Genomic DNA, 15,554 nt, shown 5'->3' with positions numbered 1-15,554 from the left:
ATAGGCTGCATGGGAGGTAGGAATAGCTCTGTTTGGGACACGGTGAGCTTGAAGTGCCCATGGAGCAACAACTCAAGATGTCTAATAAGTAAGTGAGAACTTGAAGTTCAAAAGAGTGATAAAACCTTGAGAGTTACTGGTATATAGATGGAACTGAAGCCGTGAGACCACTCGGGGAATATGAAGGGGGAAACAAGGACATCTGGGGAACACCAACATTTAAGAGAAAGAGCAAAGAGAGAGAGAAACTGGGAGGGAACATTACAGAAGCAGGAGGAAACCAGGAGAAGGTGACACATTGCAGAACACAAGGAAGGAGGAGAGTATCAGCTGCAGAAAGGTTGAGCATGAGAAGGATTAAGATGAGAGACACAGTGAGGTTATTGCGGCTGGTGGAGATGGGATCTAAGTAGGCAGGGGCCGGATCAGGCAGGACCTTGTGTGCCTCTAGGAGGTGTCTGGATTTTATTCTAAGTGCAGTAGGAAACCGTTAGGGGTTTTCAGCAGGGGAGTGAAGAAATCTGATTTGCATTTTAAACATCTCACTCCCGTTCTGTGGAGGATCTGCCGGAGGGGTTAAGAGTGGAGTTAGTTAGGAAGTTACTCAGTGATCCAGACTTGGACGGACTAGGATGGTAGCAGTGGAGGTGGTGCAAGTTCAGGGTGCATTTTGAAAGACTATCTGGCAGGACTTGCTAATGAATTGAATGTAGGGTAAGAGGAAGACAGGAATCAAGGAGCACTGAGGTTTCTGGTTTGATCAACTGAGTAGATGGTAGTGCCACTTACAGTGTGGGTAAGACTAGAGGAAACAAAACAGGTTTAGGGGTGGGAACCAGAATCAAGAGTTTTACTTTGGCCATCGTTAAGTATAAGATGCCCATTAGACACATAAGCAGAGATGCCAAGTAGGCAGTTGGTGATCCAGATCTGGACCCCAGGAGGGGGAGTCGCAGCTAGAGATATTTTGAAGCCATCAGCACATACACAGCATCAAAGCCATGGGACTGCATGAACATTAGAGTTGTTTCCCCTCTCACTTGACCCGGCAGAGGTTGGGTGGCCCTTGATTGGGGTCTGGGAGAGGCGTCCAAAGTCACCCCCGTTGGGCAAAGGAAGCTGGTCCTTGGAACTTGAGAACTGAACAGGAATCGGGACAAACCTAGCCTCAGGGACTTCTTGCAGAGAAATGGTGCGAGAGAAGCTAAGACTTCACAGGGGAGCTGTAGGTTTCCATGTCCCTCCTCCTACCCCTTCCCACAATTCTCTGTTAGTAGCATTAATTCAGGAGGAAGAGAGAAAAGTGATATTGAGGATACTAACTCTGTAAAGCCAGGAAGGGGCGCCCCAGCTGAAGCCAGAGGGGCTAAATGTGGGAGTTAATATGGTCTACACTGGCCCCATGCCCTGCAAGAGTCAAAGCTCCTGAGAATCGGCATAAAAGCTACCAGTCAGAGCAGTCCCAGGAGGGGGCCTGGGCTACAGAGAAGGGATCACACCCACTCTTCCGCTACTAATGTGAAGATGAGCTCAAGCTGGAGGACTGAGACCAACCACCCCTTGATTCTGAGCCAACCTGATAAAAGTGCCGAAGACCAGAGCGTCTCAAGCTTTAATATGTATTCGCATCATCTGGGAATTTGGAGAGAGTGCAGATTCTGTTTTAGAAGGTCTGGGGCGGGGCCCAAGAGTCTGCATTTGTAAGACACTCCCAGGGAATGCTCTTGCTGCTGATCCATGGACCACACTTTGAGTAGCAAAGGATGAAAGGCAGCTGTGGAGGGTCCCCACAATGGAGGCTGTTGTGTAGTTCCCAGGAGAACGTGTTTATTTGTGCACAAAGTGACAGAACCTATTAGAGTGGAAAGAGCCACCATTTTGTCACAGTTGCAAGGCAGACAGTCGTTTCTTGGCAAATTACACCTTCCAGCGGCACTGGTATGGTTGTCAAGCACTTGGGTTCTGAAGCTTGATGTCCTGAGCTTTACCTCTTAGGAGGTGTGTCATCTTAGGCAAGTCTTTATTTGCATCTCAGTTTCCTCATCACTCTAATGGAAATAATAAGACTATTGTGAGGGTTAGCTGAGTCAGTAGATATAAAGTGCTTAACACATGGCAGCACTGTAAGTAGCACTCAGTGAATGTTGCTCTCCATGCTCATGATACACCCTTCCACAGCAGTGAACGTGGACACACATAGAGGCTTACTCTGCTTTTGGTACATGGTCAAAAAAATGTAACCCCCCCATCTCCCTCCCACCAAAGGTCTGTATCCTCTCTTTCAAATTCTTCCTACCCTCCTGCCCACTCCCACACCCCCTCCCCTGGCCCCCGGCCCCAGTGTGGTCTGGATGGGCCCCACAGGGGCAGGGACAGGGACAGGACGTGGGGCTGTATCTGACAGGAACCTGAGGGGCTGGCCCGGGAGGGGATTGGGGCCCGGCTTCCTGCAGGGAGGATGGGCTAAGGCAGGCACACAGTGCCGGAGAAGATGCCCTCCTGGGCCCTCTTGGTGGTCATCTCCTGCCTCCTCCCGGCCCCCCAAAACCTGGCACAAGTCACCAGCCAAGGTGAGGTATGTGGAGGGTGGAGATCACCTACACCCAGGAAGAGGGAGCCCTGGGAGGGGGATGTGCAAAGTAGGAGGCTCCCATTGGTCCCCGACTCTTGCCCACAAACACACCAGGGAGGACCCAGAGCCCAACTCACCAGCTATTCCTCAGATGCCTCCTTGCTGGCCTCGGACTCAGAGTCCCTGAACTGTTTCTCCCGAACATTTGAGGACCTCACTTGCTTCTGGGATGAGGAAGAAGCAGCGCCCAGTGAAATATATCAGCTGCTGTATGCCTACCCAGGGTATGTGCTGCATCATATATATCATATATATGTACCATGTATGTACCACTCCCCTGTATCTGTCCTGTACATACCACAGCTGAGCCCCATTCCAGTAGCTTCCCTGCCTTTGGCGCTATCAGAGGACTCCTCCAAGTACATGCCCTAAGTAGCCACTTAATGAACAGATGTGCTTTGGATACACCCAGCTCACACCCTCTACGTAACCCCTAATCCCACCCAGGCACTGAGAAGAAAAATGGCAGTATTGGAAATAGAACTTGGGTTTGGGCCCAGACCTGGGTCCTCAGGGCTGAACAGGTGGCCGTGTAGGTAGGACGGACTTCTCCTGTGCCCACAGGGAGAAGCCCCGTGCCTGCCCCCTGAGTTCCCAGCGTGTGCTGCCCTTTGGAACCCGGTACGTGTGCCAGTTTCCAGCCCAGGATGAAGTGCGCCTCTTCTCTCAACTGCACCTCTGGGTGAAGAACGTGTTTCTGAACCAGAATCTGACCCAGCGGGTGCTCTCTGTGGATAGTGTGGGTACGAACCATCCTCCTGTCATCCTGGCCCCCCCGTTTGCTGCCCTCAGGCCAGCTCCTAGAATCAGACTGAGCTGTGCTCTTTCAAGACGATGTGGATGTCCCCCCACTACCAGACCCCCAGAGGCACCTCAAGACCCCTTTCTCATTCCTCTTAGCCTCAGCATCCAGAGCTAGACTTCATTTCACACCAGAGACACCCTGACTTTCCCATCATTAACCTATTCATTGACTCACTCATTCATCAGTTACAGAATACCTACCATGTGCCAGGCACTGTGCTAGGTGGAAAGGATGCACAGATGAAGAGAGGTCCCTGCTCTTGAGGAGCACCGAGCCTAACAAACGTGCAACGAGGTCACTGTTCTGAGGACAGGAGAACAGGATAAGGAGCCTCCCTGCCCTGCCCCCGGGGCTGCCCTCAATCCAGCCTCCAGCATCCCCTCTCCACAGTCCGTGGGTTGAGCTGTAGACTGTGGCCCCCAAAGAGTTCTCACGTGCCCTGTCTCACCTTCAGGCCTGCCAGGTCCCCCCAGCCTCATCAAGGCCATGGGAGGGAGCCAGCCAGGGGAACTTCAGATCAGCTGGGAGGTCCCAGCTCCCGAAATCAGTGAATTTCTGAGGCACGAACTCCGCTATGGCCCCAAGGATCCAAGGAACTCCACGGGTCCCACAGTCACACTGCTGCTGTCCACAGAAACCTGCTGCCCAGCTCTGCGGAGACCAAACCTAGCCCCAGCTCCGGACGAGTCTCCGTGTGCTCAGCCCGTGATGCCCCAACAGGATGTACCAGAGCAGACCCCCACAACTAGAGAAGTATCCTGGCCTTCTTCTGCTCCACCTCCCGATCTCCTGCCCACAATTCTGCCCCCAAGAAAGGATAGGCCATACTTCGGGGATTCCAGACTGGGTTGGTCCTTAGAGAGTTAGTATAGGCTCTGATTAGGAGCCATGTCTATTTAGGGATCTCCCACTTTGGGTCATTCATACCAACAAGATTGAGAGCTTCAGGCCTCCAGGTTAATGGGGATTTCCCTAAAAAGCCCTGAACTCCACCCGAAACCCACTGACCTGGCTCCCAGCCTGTGTGCATATCTATCCGGTGAAGAACTGAGTGTCTCTCCACAGGCATGTTGTGGGGCTTCAGATATAAGAGGTGGAGGCTCTCTCGGCTGAGAGGCAGACCTAGATTCTGAGGCTGGGATTCTTCTCCCAAGGCTCCATCTCTGACAGTGAAGGGTGGAAGCTGCCTCCTCTCAGGGCTCCAGCCTGGGAACTCCTACTGGCTCCAGCTACGCAGCCAACCTGATGGGGTCTCCCTCCGTGGCTCTTGGGGATCTTGGTCCCTCCCTGTGACCGTGGACCTGCCTGGGGATGCAGGTGAGTCAACAAAGGAATGGGGAGATGGGGAGGAGATAGAAAAGATCTCTAGAGAGGCCTGGGCTGGATATGGAAGCTCTGCAAACCATGGTCCTTCCTGATGACCTCAAACTTGCCACTGGACAGAATGAACTATGTTCAGGGAGAAAAGACAGAATAGGAGTAAATGTTCCAAGTTACGTGTGTAAAGATGATCTGGACACCCTATAGAGTAGGAGCACGTGGGCTCTGATGGGACTTCCTTCTCTGACCCCAGTGGAAATTGGACTGCAATGCTTTACCTTGGACCTGAAGAATGTTACCTGTCAGTGGCAGCAACAGGACCATGCTAGCTCCCAAGGCTTCTTCTACCACAGCAGGGCATGGTGCTGCCCCAGAGACAGGTGAGAACTGAACTGTTGACTGAGCTTGATGTCATGGGAGAGAAGCACAACCTTGCAGAAAGAAGGGAGAGATTGTCCTGGTCCTCTTCACTCCCCTCCCTTGTCCGCCAAACCAAACAGCCTCCATGCTCTCATCCTCCAATGGGTATTGTATCTTTTCAACCTCTCTTCATACTCGCTGGGAATGCCTTGGTTTCATGCAGCTTTAATCATGTCACCTGGACCATTCCAGCAGCCTACATTCTCATCTACCTCCGATTTACCCCCCATGCTGCTGACAGACTGGCTTTTGTTAAACTCAAACTTTGCATGGCCTTTCCCTACTCAAATATGCACTGCAGCTTTTCACTATCTATCAGATCCAAGCAAAACTTCGCCTGGCCTTCAAGAATTTCCACCAAACACCTCACTGACCTGTTACTTCCTTCATATCAAGTATATAACCGAGTCTTACTGATTTTACCTGTTAAACATCTCTAGAATCTGTCCACTTTTCTTCTTCACTGCCATCATCCTAGTACAAGCCATCATCATCTCTCACTTAGGCTATTGAGAAGTCTTATTAACTGATCACTTCTTGGATCCTCCAAAACATTCTCCACACAGGAGCTGGAGTGATTTTTTAAAAGTGCAAAAAATAGGGACTGCCCTGGCGGTCCAGTGGTTAAGACTTCGCCTTCCAATGTAGGGGGTGCGGGTTCGATCCCTGGTTGGGGAGCTAAGATCCCACATGCCTCGCGGCCAAAAAAACCAAAACATAAAACAGAAGCAGTATTGTAACAAATTCAATAAAGACTTTAAAAACGGCCCACATCAAATCTTTAAAAATAAATAAAGAAATAAAAGTGCAAAAATAAATACAACATCCTCTGCTTAAAACTCTTCCAAGGTCCACAGCTTCCATTGATCTTAGGACAAAGAAGAGAACACTACTGTGACCGTGTAAAGTTCTAAAAGGCTCAGCCCCTACCAATGCCTTCAGTTTCATCTTACACTATGCTGCCTTTTGTGCTCTGTGCTCCAGTACTGGCCTATTTTGTTCCCCCTACCTGCCATGTCCCCTCCTGCCTCTGGATCTTTGCACATGCTGTTTACCCAACTCTCCTATCTTTACTTAACCTTTATTTATCCTTCAGATCTCAACTCAAATGTCACCTCCTCAGGGAGCCCTCCCCTGACCTTCCTCCTTAGGTCCAATGGCACTATTATACATCCTTGTTGTACCACGTACCTCTCCTTCTTAAATACTTATAATAGTTACAATTTTACATTGATACCTCACATAGTTTTTTCTTTTGGCTGCGTTGGGTCTTCGTTGCTGTGCGCAGGCTTTCTCTAGTTGCGGTGAGTGGGGGCTACTCTTTGTTGCAGTACGAGGGCTTCTCATTGCAGTGGCTTCTCTTGTTGCAGAGCACGGGCTCTAGGCGCGCGGGCTTCAGTAGTTGCGGCACGTGGGCTCAGTAGTTGTGGCTCGTGGGCTTAGTTACTCCGCTGCATGTGGGATCTTCCTGGACCAGGGATCGAACACGTGTCCCCTGCATTGGCAGGCAGATTCTTAACCACTGTGCCATCAGGGAAGTTCCATGGTTATTTGATTGATGACAAAATTCTGTCTCAGAGTTCCAGTTGAGAAAGGCTGATCTTGACTATACATGATCCATGAGGGCAAAGTCAGTGTCTGCTTTTACTCACCAATATGTTCTCAACTCACACGGTGCCTGGAATACAGTAGATGCTCAGTAAAAAAAAATTGTTGAATGAATGAATAATGAAAAAACCCACTATTAACAGTTTTAATGTATTCTTCCAGATTTTACATGCATTTACATATGTCTATACACAATATTCAATTTTCAATATAAATTGGATCACATTATATGTATGATTTAGTAACTTACTTTTTTACTTAAAAATATGTCTTGGAGATCATTACAAAAAGATGTAACGCATTCTTTTTAATAACTGCACAGATTTCCACAGTATGGAGGGGCCATGAATGGATCAAAAGGTGGCAAAACCGAATTCACATATTCCCTACCAAAACCTGCTCCTCCTCTTCTTGTCCATCCTGCTATCAAATCAGTTTTCCACCCTGAACCTCTGCCATTTCTACACCCTCCATATCCAATCAGAAACGCTTGTCATTTCTACCTGTACAGTATCCCTTGAATCCATCTATTTCCTCTACCCCAACTACCACAACCCTACTTTCAGATCCTCATAACTTTGCATGTAAAATACCATAACATTGTCCTAATAAATTTCTCTGCTTCTAGTGCACCCTCACAAGTCCTCTCTTACAAACTGCAGTTAGAGTGACTTTCCTAAAGTACAAAGCTAATGACGACAATTCCTGTTTAAAATCTTTAAACGTCTCCATCATTACTGCAAGATTAAGTTTACGCTCCTTAGAAAGGCAATAAGGCCATCCATGACCTTGGTCTGCTCACATTTACCACTCCCCACCAGACCCTCTATGCTAAAAGCATTCTGCACCACTTAGAATTCCCCCAGAGTACCATATCTCTTATCTGTGCACAAGCATGTGCCTGGGATGTCTGTCTGTCCCCTTTGCCTGTCCTGTTTCGAGTCCAGGACTCAGTCTAAGCACCGCCTTGCACGGGAACTATCCTCTGACCCTCCCCATCTGGGTTAGATGATCCTCCTTGATATTCCCAAGCCAGCCCGTGCACATCACAGAAAAATATCATCTGTTTGTTTTTCTACCTTTCCCATTGAAATGACAGGTCCTTGAAAATTATTACTCTGTGTATTCATAGGGCCTATCACAGTGCCTGGCACATAGTATCAATTATTTGTTGAATAAATTAGTAAACATAAAAAAATATAAAACGATAAACAATTTTAGTAATAGCTAGTCATTTAGGGGTTATAATCAGGAAGGAGGCAGGATTTATTTGTTCAATAAACAATTATCGAAGGCGACTATGTTCCAGGCACTGGGGATAGAGTGACAAAACAGAAAAGCTTCTGGCATTGTTGGGGCTTCCATTTTAGTCGGGAGAAGGGAAGAGGGGGTGAGAAACAAGTAAAGAAATAAAGGAACAAGGTTATATGATAGAGACTAAGTGGGAGGGTGGGGGAGGGGTGCTAATTTCACCTGAGTGGTCGGAGAAAGCCTTGCCAAGGACGTGACAGGTGAGCTGAGACCCAAGTGGCAAGAAGAAGTGAGTCACGTGAGATCTAGAGGCAGGGCAACCCAGGACAAGGTGAGCTGCAAAGACAGGTCATCTGGTATATCTGCTGCACAGAGAGAAGGCCTGCGTGCATGAAGGGTGGTAAACTGGTGTGAGAATTGTAGGAGATGAGAATGGGGAGGGAGGGAGGAACTCAGCCGTATGGAGTCCTATAGGCTCTGGTATGGAGTTTGGATTTTATTCCAAGGGGGATGGGGAGTCATTGAAGGATTTTAAGCAAAAGAGTGACATGATATGATTTACATTTCAAAAAGATGTTTCTTTGTGCAATTAAAAAGAAGTAAGAGTGGAAGCAGGATCACCAGTTAGAAATTTGCCTTAATCCAGGCAATGGATAATGGTTTCATCTAATGCAGCTGTGGTAAAGATCAAAATAAATGGACAGATGTGTCAGATATTCTGGACATTATCAGATCAACACTTTGGATCTTGTTGCTGTGTGGAGAGTAAACTGAAGCGAGTGGCAGAAATGGAGGCAGAAAAGCTAGTTAGGAGGCTGTTGTAATAATCTATTAATAAAATAACATTTAGAGGTGACTAAGAGGGCCGCCTGATGAGAACAGTTTAAAAACATGTTTTCCTCCAGAAAGATGAAAGCTCTTTAATCTCTGAAATAATAACATTCAAAGTAGGCATTATTAACCCATTTCACAAATGAGGAAACTGAGGCAGAGATAAATCAAGTAATTTGCCCAGAGTTATACACCAATAAGCCAAGACCCAAACTCTATAGCCCATATGCTATTTTCCTATCTCATCTAGCTCTTTTCTCAAGAAGAGGCTGGACACCAAAACAAACCTCAGAAAACCAAACATTATGACACGGGAGAGAAAGCCCTGTAGGCCCATCCAAAGAACAAGTTAGATTATAATCCAGTCCCCTGTGGGATGGGGGATATGAGGATTAGTCTCTGAGGCAAGCCTGATTCAATGACTCTATGGGACTGATTCGTAGGGACCCCGTCTGGGAGAAGTGTGAAGAGCAGAAGAAAAATCCAGGATCACAGCCCTCCCAGTTCTCCCGCTGCCACTTCAAGTCACGAAATGACAGTGCTATTCACATCCTTGTGGAGGTGACCACAGCCCAGGGTGCCATTCACAACTACCTGGGCTCCCCTTTCTGGATCCATCAGGCTGGTAAGAACTTTCTCCCCTTCTCCTCCCACGTAGTTCCCACCTCTACCATATCTGACCCCATGCCCAGGATCACCAACTCTGATACTTCTGACCCGTGGCCCTGGTGACATGATGTCTCATGCACAGAAGGGCTTAGGCCAGTCCCTGCTGATGTCCCTGTAGTGCTCATTCCCACTCCAAACTTACACTGGAGGGAGGTCTCCAGCGGGCAGCTGGAACTGGAATGGCAGCACCCATCACCCTGGGCAGCACAAGAGACCTGCTATCAGCTCCGATACACAGGAGAAGGCCATCAGGACTGGAAGGTACAGTCAAGGAACAAATGCCCCCAGACCTCATAATCAGGGTATCCCTGACTTTCACTGTATCTGTTATCAGGAGTGAAGGTGTCTGTGTATTCACGTCTGAGCTTGTTTATCTATGTTTTATCTGATTCAGCTGGTATCTTAATCTCTCTTTGGCATCTGACATGCTGACTACTCCTATTTAAAATTTTCTCCTTCCTTTGCTTTTGGGATATCAGTCTCTCCTGATTCTCGTACCACCTCTCTGACTGAACCTCCTCGCTCTTTTCCTGGCTCCTCCTTTCTACACTTCCTTAATAGGTTGTGCTTCCAACAGTCCCATCCTAGACTCTTTTCTCCTCTAGATAAATATATATGCTCTCCCTAAGTGAGTGCTTCAACTCTGTGGTTTCAATGACTATACGTTAACCATCCCAAACTTATCACTCCAACACCCATATGAAAAGGAACTTCTATACCATAGGTGAATTACATAAATTTTTGAAGTCTCAATTTCCTCACTGGTGAAATGGGGATAAAGCTATGTACTTTCCAGAGTTACAGTAAAAATTAAATATATAAATATTTAGCATACTGTCTGGCAGATAGAAGGTGCTCAATATTCATTAAATATTAGTTTCTTTCTTTACTTTTATTCTCATTCACCACATGTATATACAACTTCTTACCAGACAGCTCTATCTAAAAGCCCCCAGGGCATTTCAGACTCAGTATATCCAAAACTGAACTCATCTTCTTCCCCAAACTTATTTTACTTTTTTACTGAAGTATAAGTTACATAAAGTAACACAAATCTTAAATATACCACTGATTAATTTGTACATGTGTATACAGCCATGTAACCATTACCCAGATCAAGACAGAGATTACTTCTAGCACCCCAGAAGCGTCTCACGCCCGCAGGTCACATACGCACACCCTCCAAGGAAACCACTACTCTGACATTACCACTCATCATTTCTGACTGTTGTTGAACTAATAAAATAGAAGCATACAGCATTTCTTCCTCAGACTTACCTCTCCTGTTCCTTGTCTCTGACAGTGGCACCAACACTTACCCAGTTACCCGAGTCTGGAATTATCTTTGACTCTTCTCCCTTTTCCCTTCCCTCTATTTATCAACAAATTAGTTGAGTTTATTGTACTAATAGGTCTCATGTCCCTACTACCACTGGCTTAACCTCACCTTTGACCATCCAGCCGGCCCATGCATGCTCTTAGTACACAGAACACTCTGTAACCTCCAATCAAGCAACAGGCAGCATTACACTCTTCTTGGTGCTCCCGTGGTACCTTACTTATATCATTATTATTGCACTAATTATTTCTTGTAACTATTTACTTGTTTGGGTGTCTTACTCTTCATGTTTGCTAACTGATCAAGTTAATAATGTCTCCCTGCTTGTACACACGATTCTTGTTCCCTGTGCTTGGAATCTCTCCTCGTACCCCCAGCACCTAGCACAGTGCTGGCATCCCCTACTCAGAGGATGTTATTTGTGGCCTGGTCTACGTGGCTCCGAGTATCTGAGCGTGTCCGGGGTTTCCATCGGCCGACCTGGTCTGGTGCGTGCCTGGTTACTGTGTGTGTACCAGATCTCTGTCGGTTTATCGTATGTATATGTGTCAGGATGAGTAGTACTCTGTGTAGATGAGTCTGTGTGACGGGGGTGTACCGCGCCAGGCTGGGCGAGGCCGCAGGCAGGGCGAGGCTCTCTGTCCTGGTGTTCTCTCCAGCCAGCTTCCGCCGGGATGACCGTTTTCTGCCAGCGAGGCTCTCTGGGGGAAATCCCCGGGGACTCAACGCGGTAGGATTTCGGTCAAACAGATGCCGAGTTCTAGAGGCCCCGACGCCGGCCCACCCGGACAGGGAGCCTGACCACCCGCCCGCTTCTCCTCTGCGCAGGTGCTGGAGCCGCCTCTCGGGGCCCAGGGAGAGACCTTAGAGCTGCGCCCGCGCTCCCGCTACCGTGTACAGCTGCGCGCCAGGCTCCACGGCCCCACCTTCCATGGGCCCTGGAGCGCCTGGTCCGACCCAGTAAGGGTGGAAACCTCCTCCGAAACCGGTGAGGGCCGAGCCAGAGCAAAGGCGGTCGGCGCCTGCGCGAGCGGAGGGGCGCTGGCGCAGCGAGGGGCGGGGCCGCGGCTGAGCCGACTTACCCGGCGCCCCGGGGCGGCGACGGGTGGGGCCTGGCGGACCGGGGAGGGGGGCTCCTGCGAGGCGTGGCCCCCCGACATCTGACTGCTTTTGTCCATTAGCCTGGATCTTTTTGGTGACCGCTCTGCTCCTGGTGCTGGGCGTCAGCGCCCTCCTGGGCCTGCTGCTGCTGAGGTGGCAGTTTCCTGCGCAGTACAGGTACCGCTCCGGTCAGGCGGGAGACGGGGCCGTGGTCCGGGCGAGGCCAGCGGCCTCTAAGGAAGCATCCCCGCGTCACTCTATGTCACCCGCTCTCCGCACAGTCCCACATCCACACCTGTGGCGTCAGCTGCTCCCAGGGCGTCTTCCCCGGGAGTCGCACTGCCTCCTTACACTCTAACATGCCCACTATACGGGACACCCCAAACAGGCCCACCTTGTGACTCCTCATCTCAATAACAAGGCTACTGTCCCCCTGTCACCCAAGCCGGAACACTTAGGCGCCACCGTCGCCCTTATCCAGTCTGGTCTGGTCATTCCACCTCCTAAAGCTCGCTCAAACAATAGCCCTCTTTCTCTAGCGGTACAGGCACTACCTGACTCCCCAAAACGGAGCCCCTTCTCCCTCCAATCTAGCCTCACGCAGCCATCAGAATAATCTTTCTAAAACTGCACACGTGAACTTGTCACTCCGCCTCCTTAAGTCACATTATTAGCGCCCCAGGATAAAGTCCAGACGCTAGAATGACAAGGAAGGCTGTGCAAAATCTGGCCCCTGCCAGGATTTCCACCCTCCCACCATGTGCATCAGCCTTGCCAGACTGTTGGTGATTTCCTCCCCAAGTCAAGAGATTCTACTTCTCAGTGCCTTTGCACATAATGTCCCGTCTGCCAGGAATATCCTCCCTGGATGACTAATACCCATTTATCTATAAATAACTTTCTTCCCCAACTCCTAGGAAACCTTTCCTGACCTTCCCCTATTGGCTACTTTCTTTGTGCCCCAATGCAGACTTCTTCCATAGTACCAGAAGCATTTTACTGCATTCATTTCTTTATCTGTCTTCCCTATGCTTTACTTGGTCATCCTTAAATCGATAGCACAGGGCCTGCTAAATAGCACACACTTAAATAAATGTTATTAATGAATGACTTGTTTGTGTGGGGAGACTAAGGCTGAGGAGAAATGTCATTGGAAGTTATAAACATGAAGGACAGAATCCATACCACCTCAGTCCTTCAGTTGGTAACATCTCTCGATTCTTGAAGACTCAGCTCAGAAGGTAACTCCTGCACGTGGCCTCTTTAGATGACCCTAGGCTAGATTAGATGCCCCTCTTCTGTGCTGCATCTCTCCTTGAACATGTCTTTGAGCTTTTAATCCACTCATATGTATGAGCAGACCGCAATGCAGCCTCTATGCAAGTAGCCAGCTCCAACAAAAAAGTTGGGAGAGAGGAGGGAGGTGGTGCTGCTGAACCAGGCGTACTCAGTTCCTTTTCCCCAATTTACCAGATACATCACTCCTCCTTCCCTGGAGAGATACGAGTGAGGTCACAGAAGAGGCCTGAAATGTCGTTCAGCTAAAGTCCCTCCATGTGGAAATATGAGCCTAAGGAATTGGAGGTTCCCCCAACATACCTTAATCCACGTTCTTCCTGGAGAGACCACCTTCCCCAGTAACTTAATAAAAGCCCCATTGGTTCTCTCCATTCATTCATTCAACTAATTTCTTGAGAACCTATTATGAGCCAGACACTGTTCTATACCCTGGAGCTACAGGAGTGAGCAAACAGACAAACTCTTTGCTCTCATGGAGTTTACATTCTCGTATATGTGATATATATAAGGATCTAATAAATACACAATAAGTCAAGTGCTATAAAGAAAAGTAAGCAGAGCAGGAGACAGAGAGTGATGGGGAAGGGAGGTGGTTCTATTTTAGGGCAGTCAGGGAAGGCCTCTCTGTCAGGACGACGTCTGAGCAGAAACCTAAATGAAGTGAGGGAACAAATCAAGTGTTCCAGGCAGAGGGAACAGGAAGTGCAAAGGCCCTGAGGCAGGAGTGTTTGAGGACACTCAAATCCCTTTTTTGAACCTCCGCACTGCTGAGTTCCCTCCACCACCAGAGGTTTCCTTTTCACCTATGCTCCACTACCTTACTTTACTGCCTTGACTACACTGTTACCTCTCCAAGCGTGCTCCCCCACCTCACTGCCTCCCCCCACGGCCCCCCCTCAGGGCTCCCCTCCTAACTCACTCCCCCAACTCAGTCTCCTTCTCTTCCTTCTCCTCAAGGAGCCTGAGGCATGCCCTGTGGCCCTCAGTTCCAGACCTGCACCGGGTCCTAGGCCAGTACCTTAGGGATACTGCAGCCCTGAGTCCGGTGAGTGCACCCCTGCTCTCCACCACCCACCACCAGCCCTGTGTGGAGCTGGATCCTTGCCCTACCACACAACTTTTCCAAGGCCCTTGCCCACCAGCATACCATCCCTGGGCCCTACCTCCAGCCGAACCCTCCTTTCTACACAATCCAGGTCCTGCTCCCACAGGACCTGCTCTAATCCAGACCCCTTCCCCCCCTCTCCCATCTCTCCCAGCCCAAGGCTGCAGTCTCAGATGCCTGTGAGGAAGTGGAACCCAGCCTCCTTGAAATTGTACCCAGGTCCTCAGAGAAGACTCCCTTGCCCCTATGTTCCTCCCAGGCCCAGATGGATTACCGAGGATTGCAGCCTTCTTGCCTGGGGACCATGCCCCTGTCTGTGTGCCCACGCATGGCTGAGACAGGGTCCTACTGCACCACTCACATCGCCAACCATTCCTACTTACCACTCAGCTGCTGGCAGGCCCCTCGCTCCCAGTACCCTGGACAGATCCAAACCCTCTAGTCCTTCCTTCTGAACTTCCCTACCCACCCCATCCCAACACACAACCATCTCAGACCTCACGTCCTTCCCGGTTGTCTACCCTCCTAGCTGGGCTTCATAACACTGATCTTTCAGTACTGCTGCTGACATTAATCCAGGACAAGGCTCATTTGACTAAGCTTCTCTAAATTTCACCTCCTTTCTCTCTCCTCTTTAATGCCAAACTCCTTGAAAAGGAGTCTCCACTTCCTGACTCCCATTTGCTCCTCAGACTCCTTCAATTCATTCCCCTACTACCACTCTGCTAATGAAACTACTCAGGCAAAACTCACCTCAAATTTTTCTCATCACAAGATCCAATCATATTTTGTTAATTCTCAATCCATTTGATCCCTCTGTTGTCATTTGTCATGGTGACTACTCATTTCTCCTTTAAATTCTCTCCTCCATGGCTTGCATACATCACCATCTCTCCTGGCTCTGCTAGGGCCTCTCTGAGTATACTAATAGTTAAGCGCGTAAGCTCTGGAGTCAGAGCTGGGTTCAATTCCTGTCTTTCCCATTTGCTAGCTGTATGGCCTTGAGCAAGTAAAGTCTTTGAGCCTTAATTTTCTCATCTATAAAACAGGGATAATAACAGAACCCCATAGAGTTGTAAAGAGCATTTAGTGAGATAATCTAAGTAAAGCACAGTAACTAGGACATAGTAAGTGTTTGATATGTCTAAACTATGGTAATTATTCCTTCCTAATC

The 15,554-nt window shown here is 48.9% G+C and overlaps 1 protein-coding gene across 3 annotated transcripts; it reads left to right on the top strand.

The window, feature by feature from the left end:
- Nucleotides 1–2,491: 2,491 nt before the first annotated feature.
- On the top strand, nucleotides 2,492–15,079 carry MPL (MPL proto-oncogene, thrombopoietin receptor; the record flags this gene model as incomplete). 3 transcript variants are annotated; one of them, XM_082653286.1, is made up of 12 exons in its annotated part: nucleotides 2,492–2,570; nucleotides 2,724–2,856; nucleotides 3,197–3,375; nucleotides 3,892–4,160; nucleotides 4,592–4,754; nucleotides 5,011–5,137; nucleotides 9,311–9,492; nucleotides 9,655–9,797; nucleotides 11,704–11,863; nucleotides 12,057–12,153; nucleotides 14,233–14,320; nucleotides 14,535–15,079. In XM_082653286.1, 12 exons carry the CDS (start codon nucleotides 2,492–2,494, stop codon nucleotides 14,820–14,822), a joined length of 1,908 nt encoding a protein of 635 aa, XP_082509412.1. The 3 variants fall into 3 exon arrangements, with proteins under 3 accessions (XP_082509412.1, XP_082509411.1, XP_082509413.1); XM_082653285.1 differs by having other exon boundaries at nucleotides 3,892–4,190; XM_082653287.1 differs by lacking the exons at nucleotides 11,704–11,863; nucleotides 12,057–12,153; nucleotides 14,535–15,079 and having other exon boundaries at nucleotides 3,892–4,190; nucleotides 14,233–14,298.
- Between the last annotated feature and the right edge of the window lie 475 nt (nucleotides 15,080–15,554).

The sequence above is a fragment of the Grampus griseus genome (genome assembly GCF_964374135.1).
Source record: "Grampus griseus genome assembly, chromosome: 1".
Lineage (NCBI taxonomy): Eukaryota > Metazoa > Chordata > Mammalia > Artiodactyla > Delphinidae > Grampus > Grampus griseus.
The sequence above is the reverse complement of the archived record's forward strand: the minus strand, read 5'-3'. Positions and strand labels throughout refer to the sequence as shown.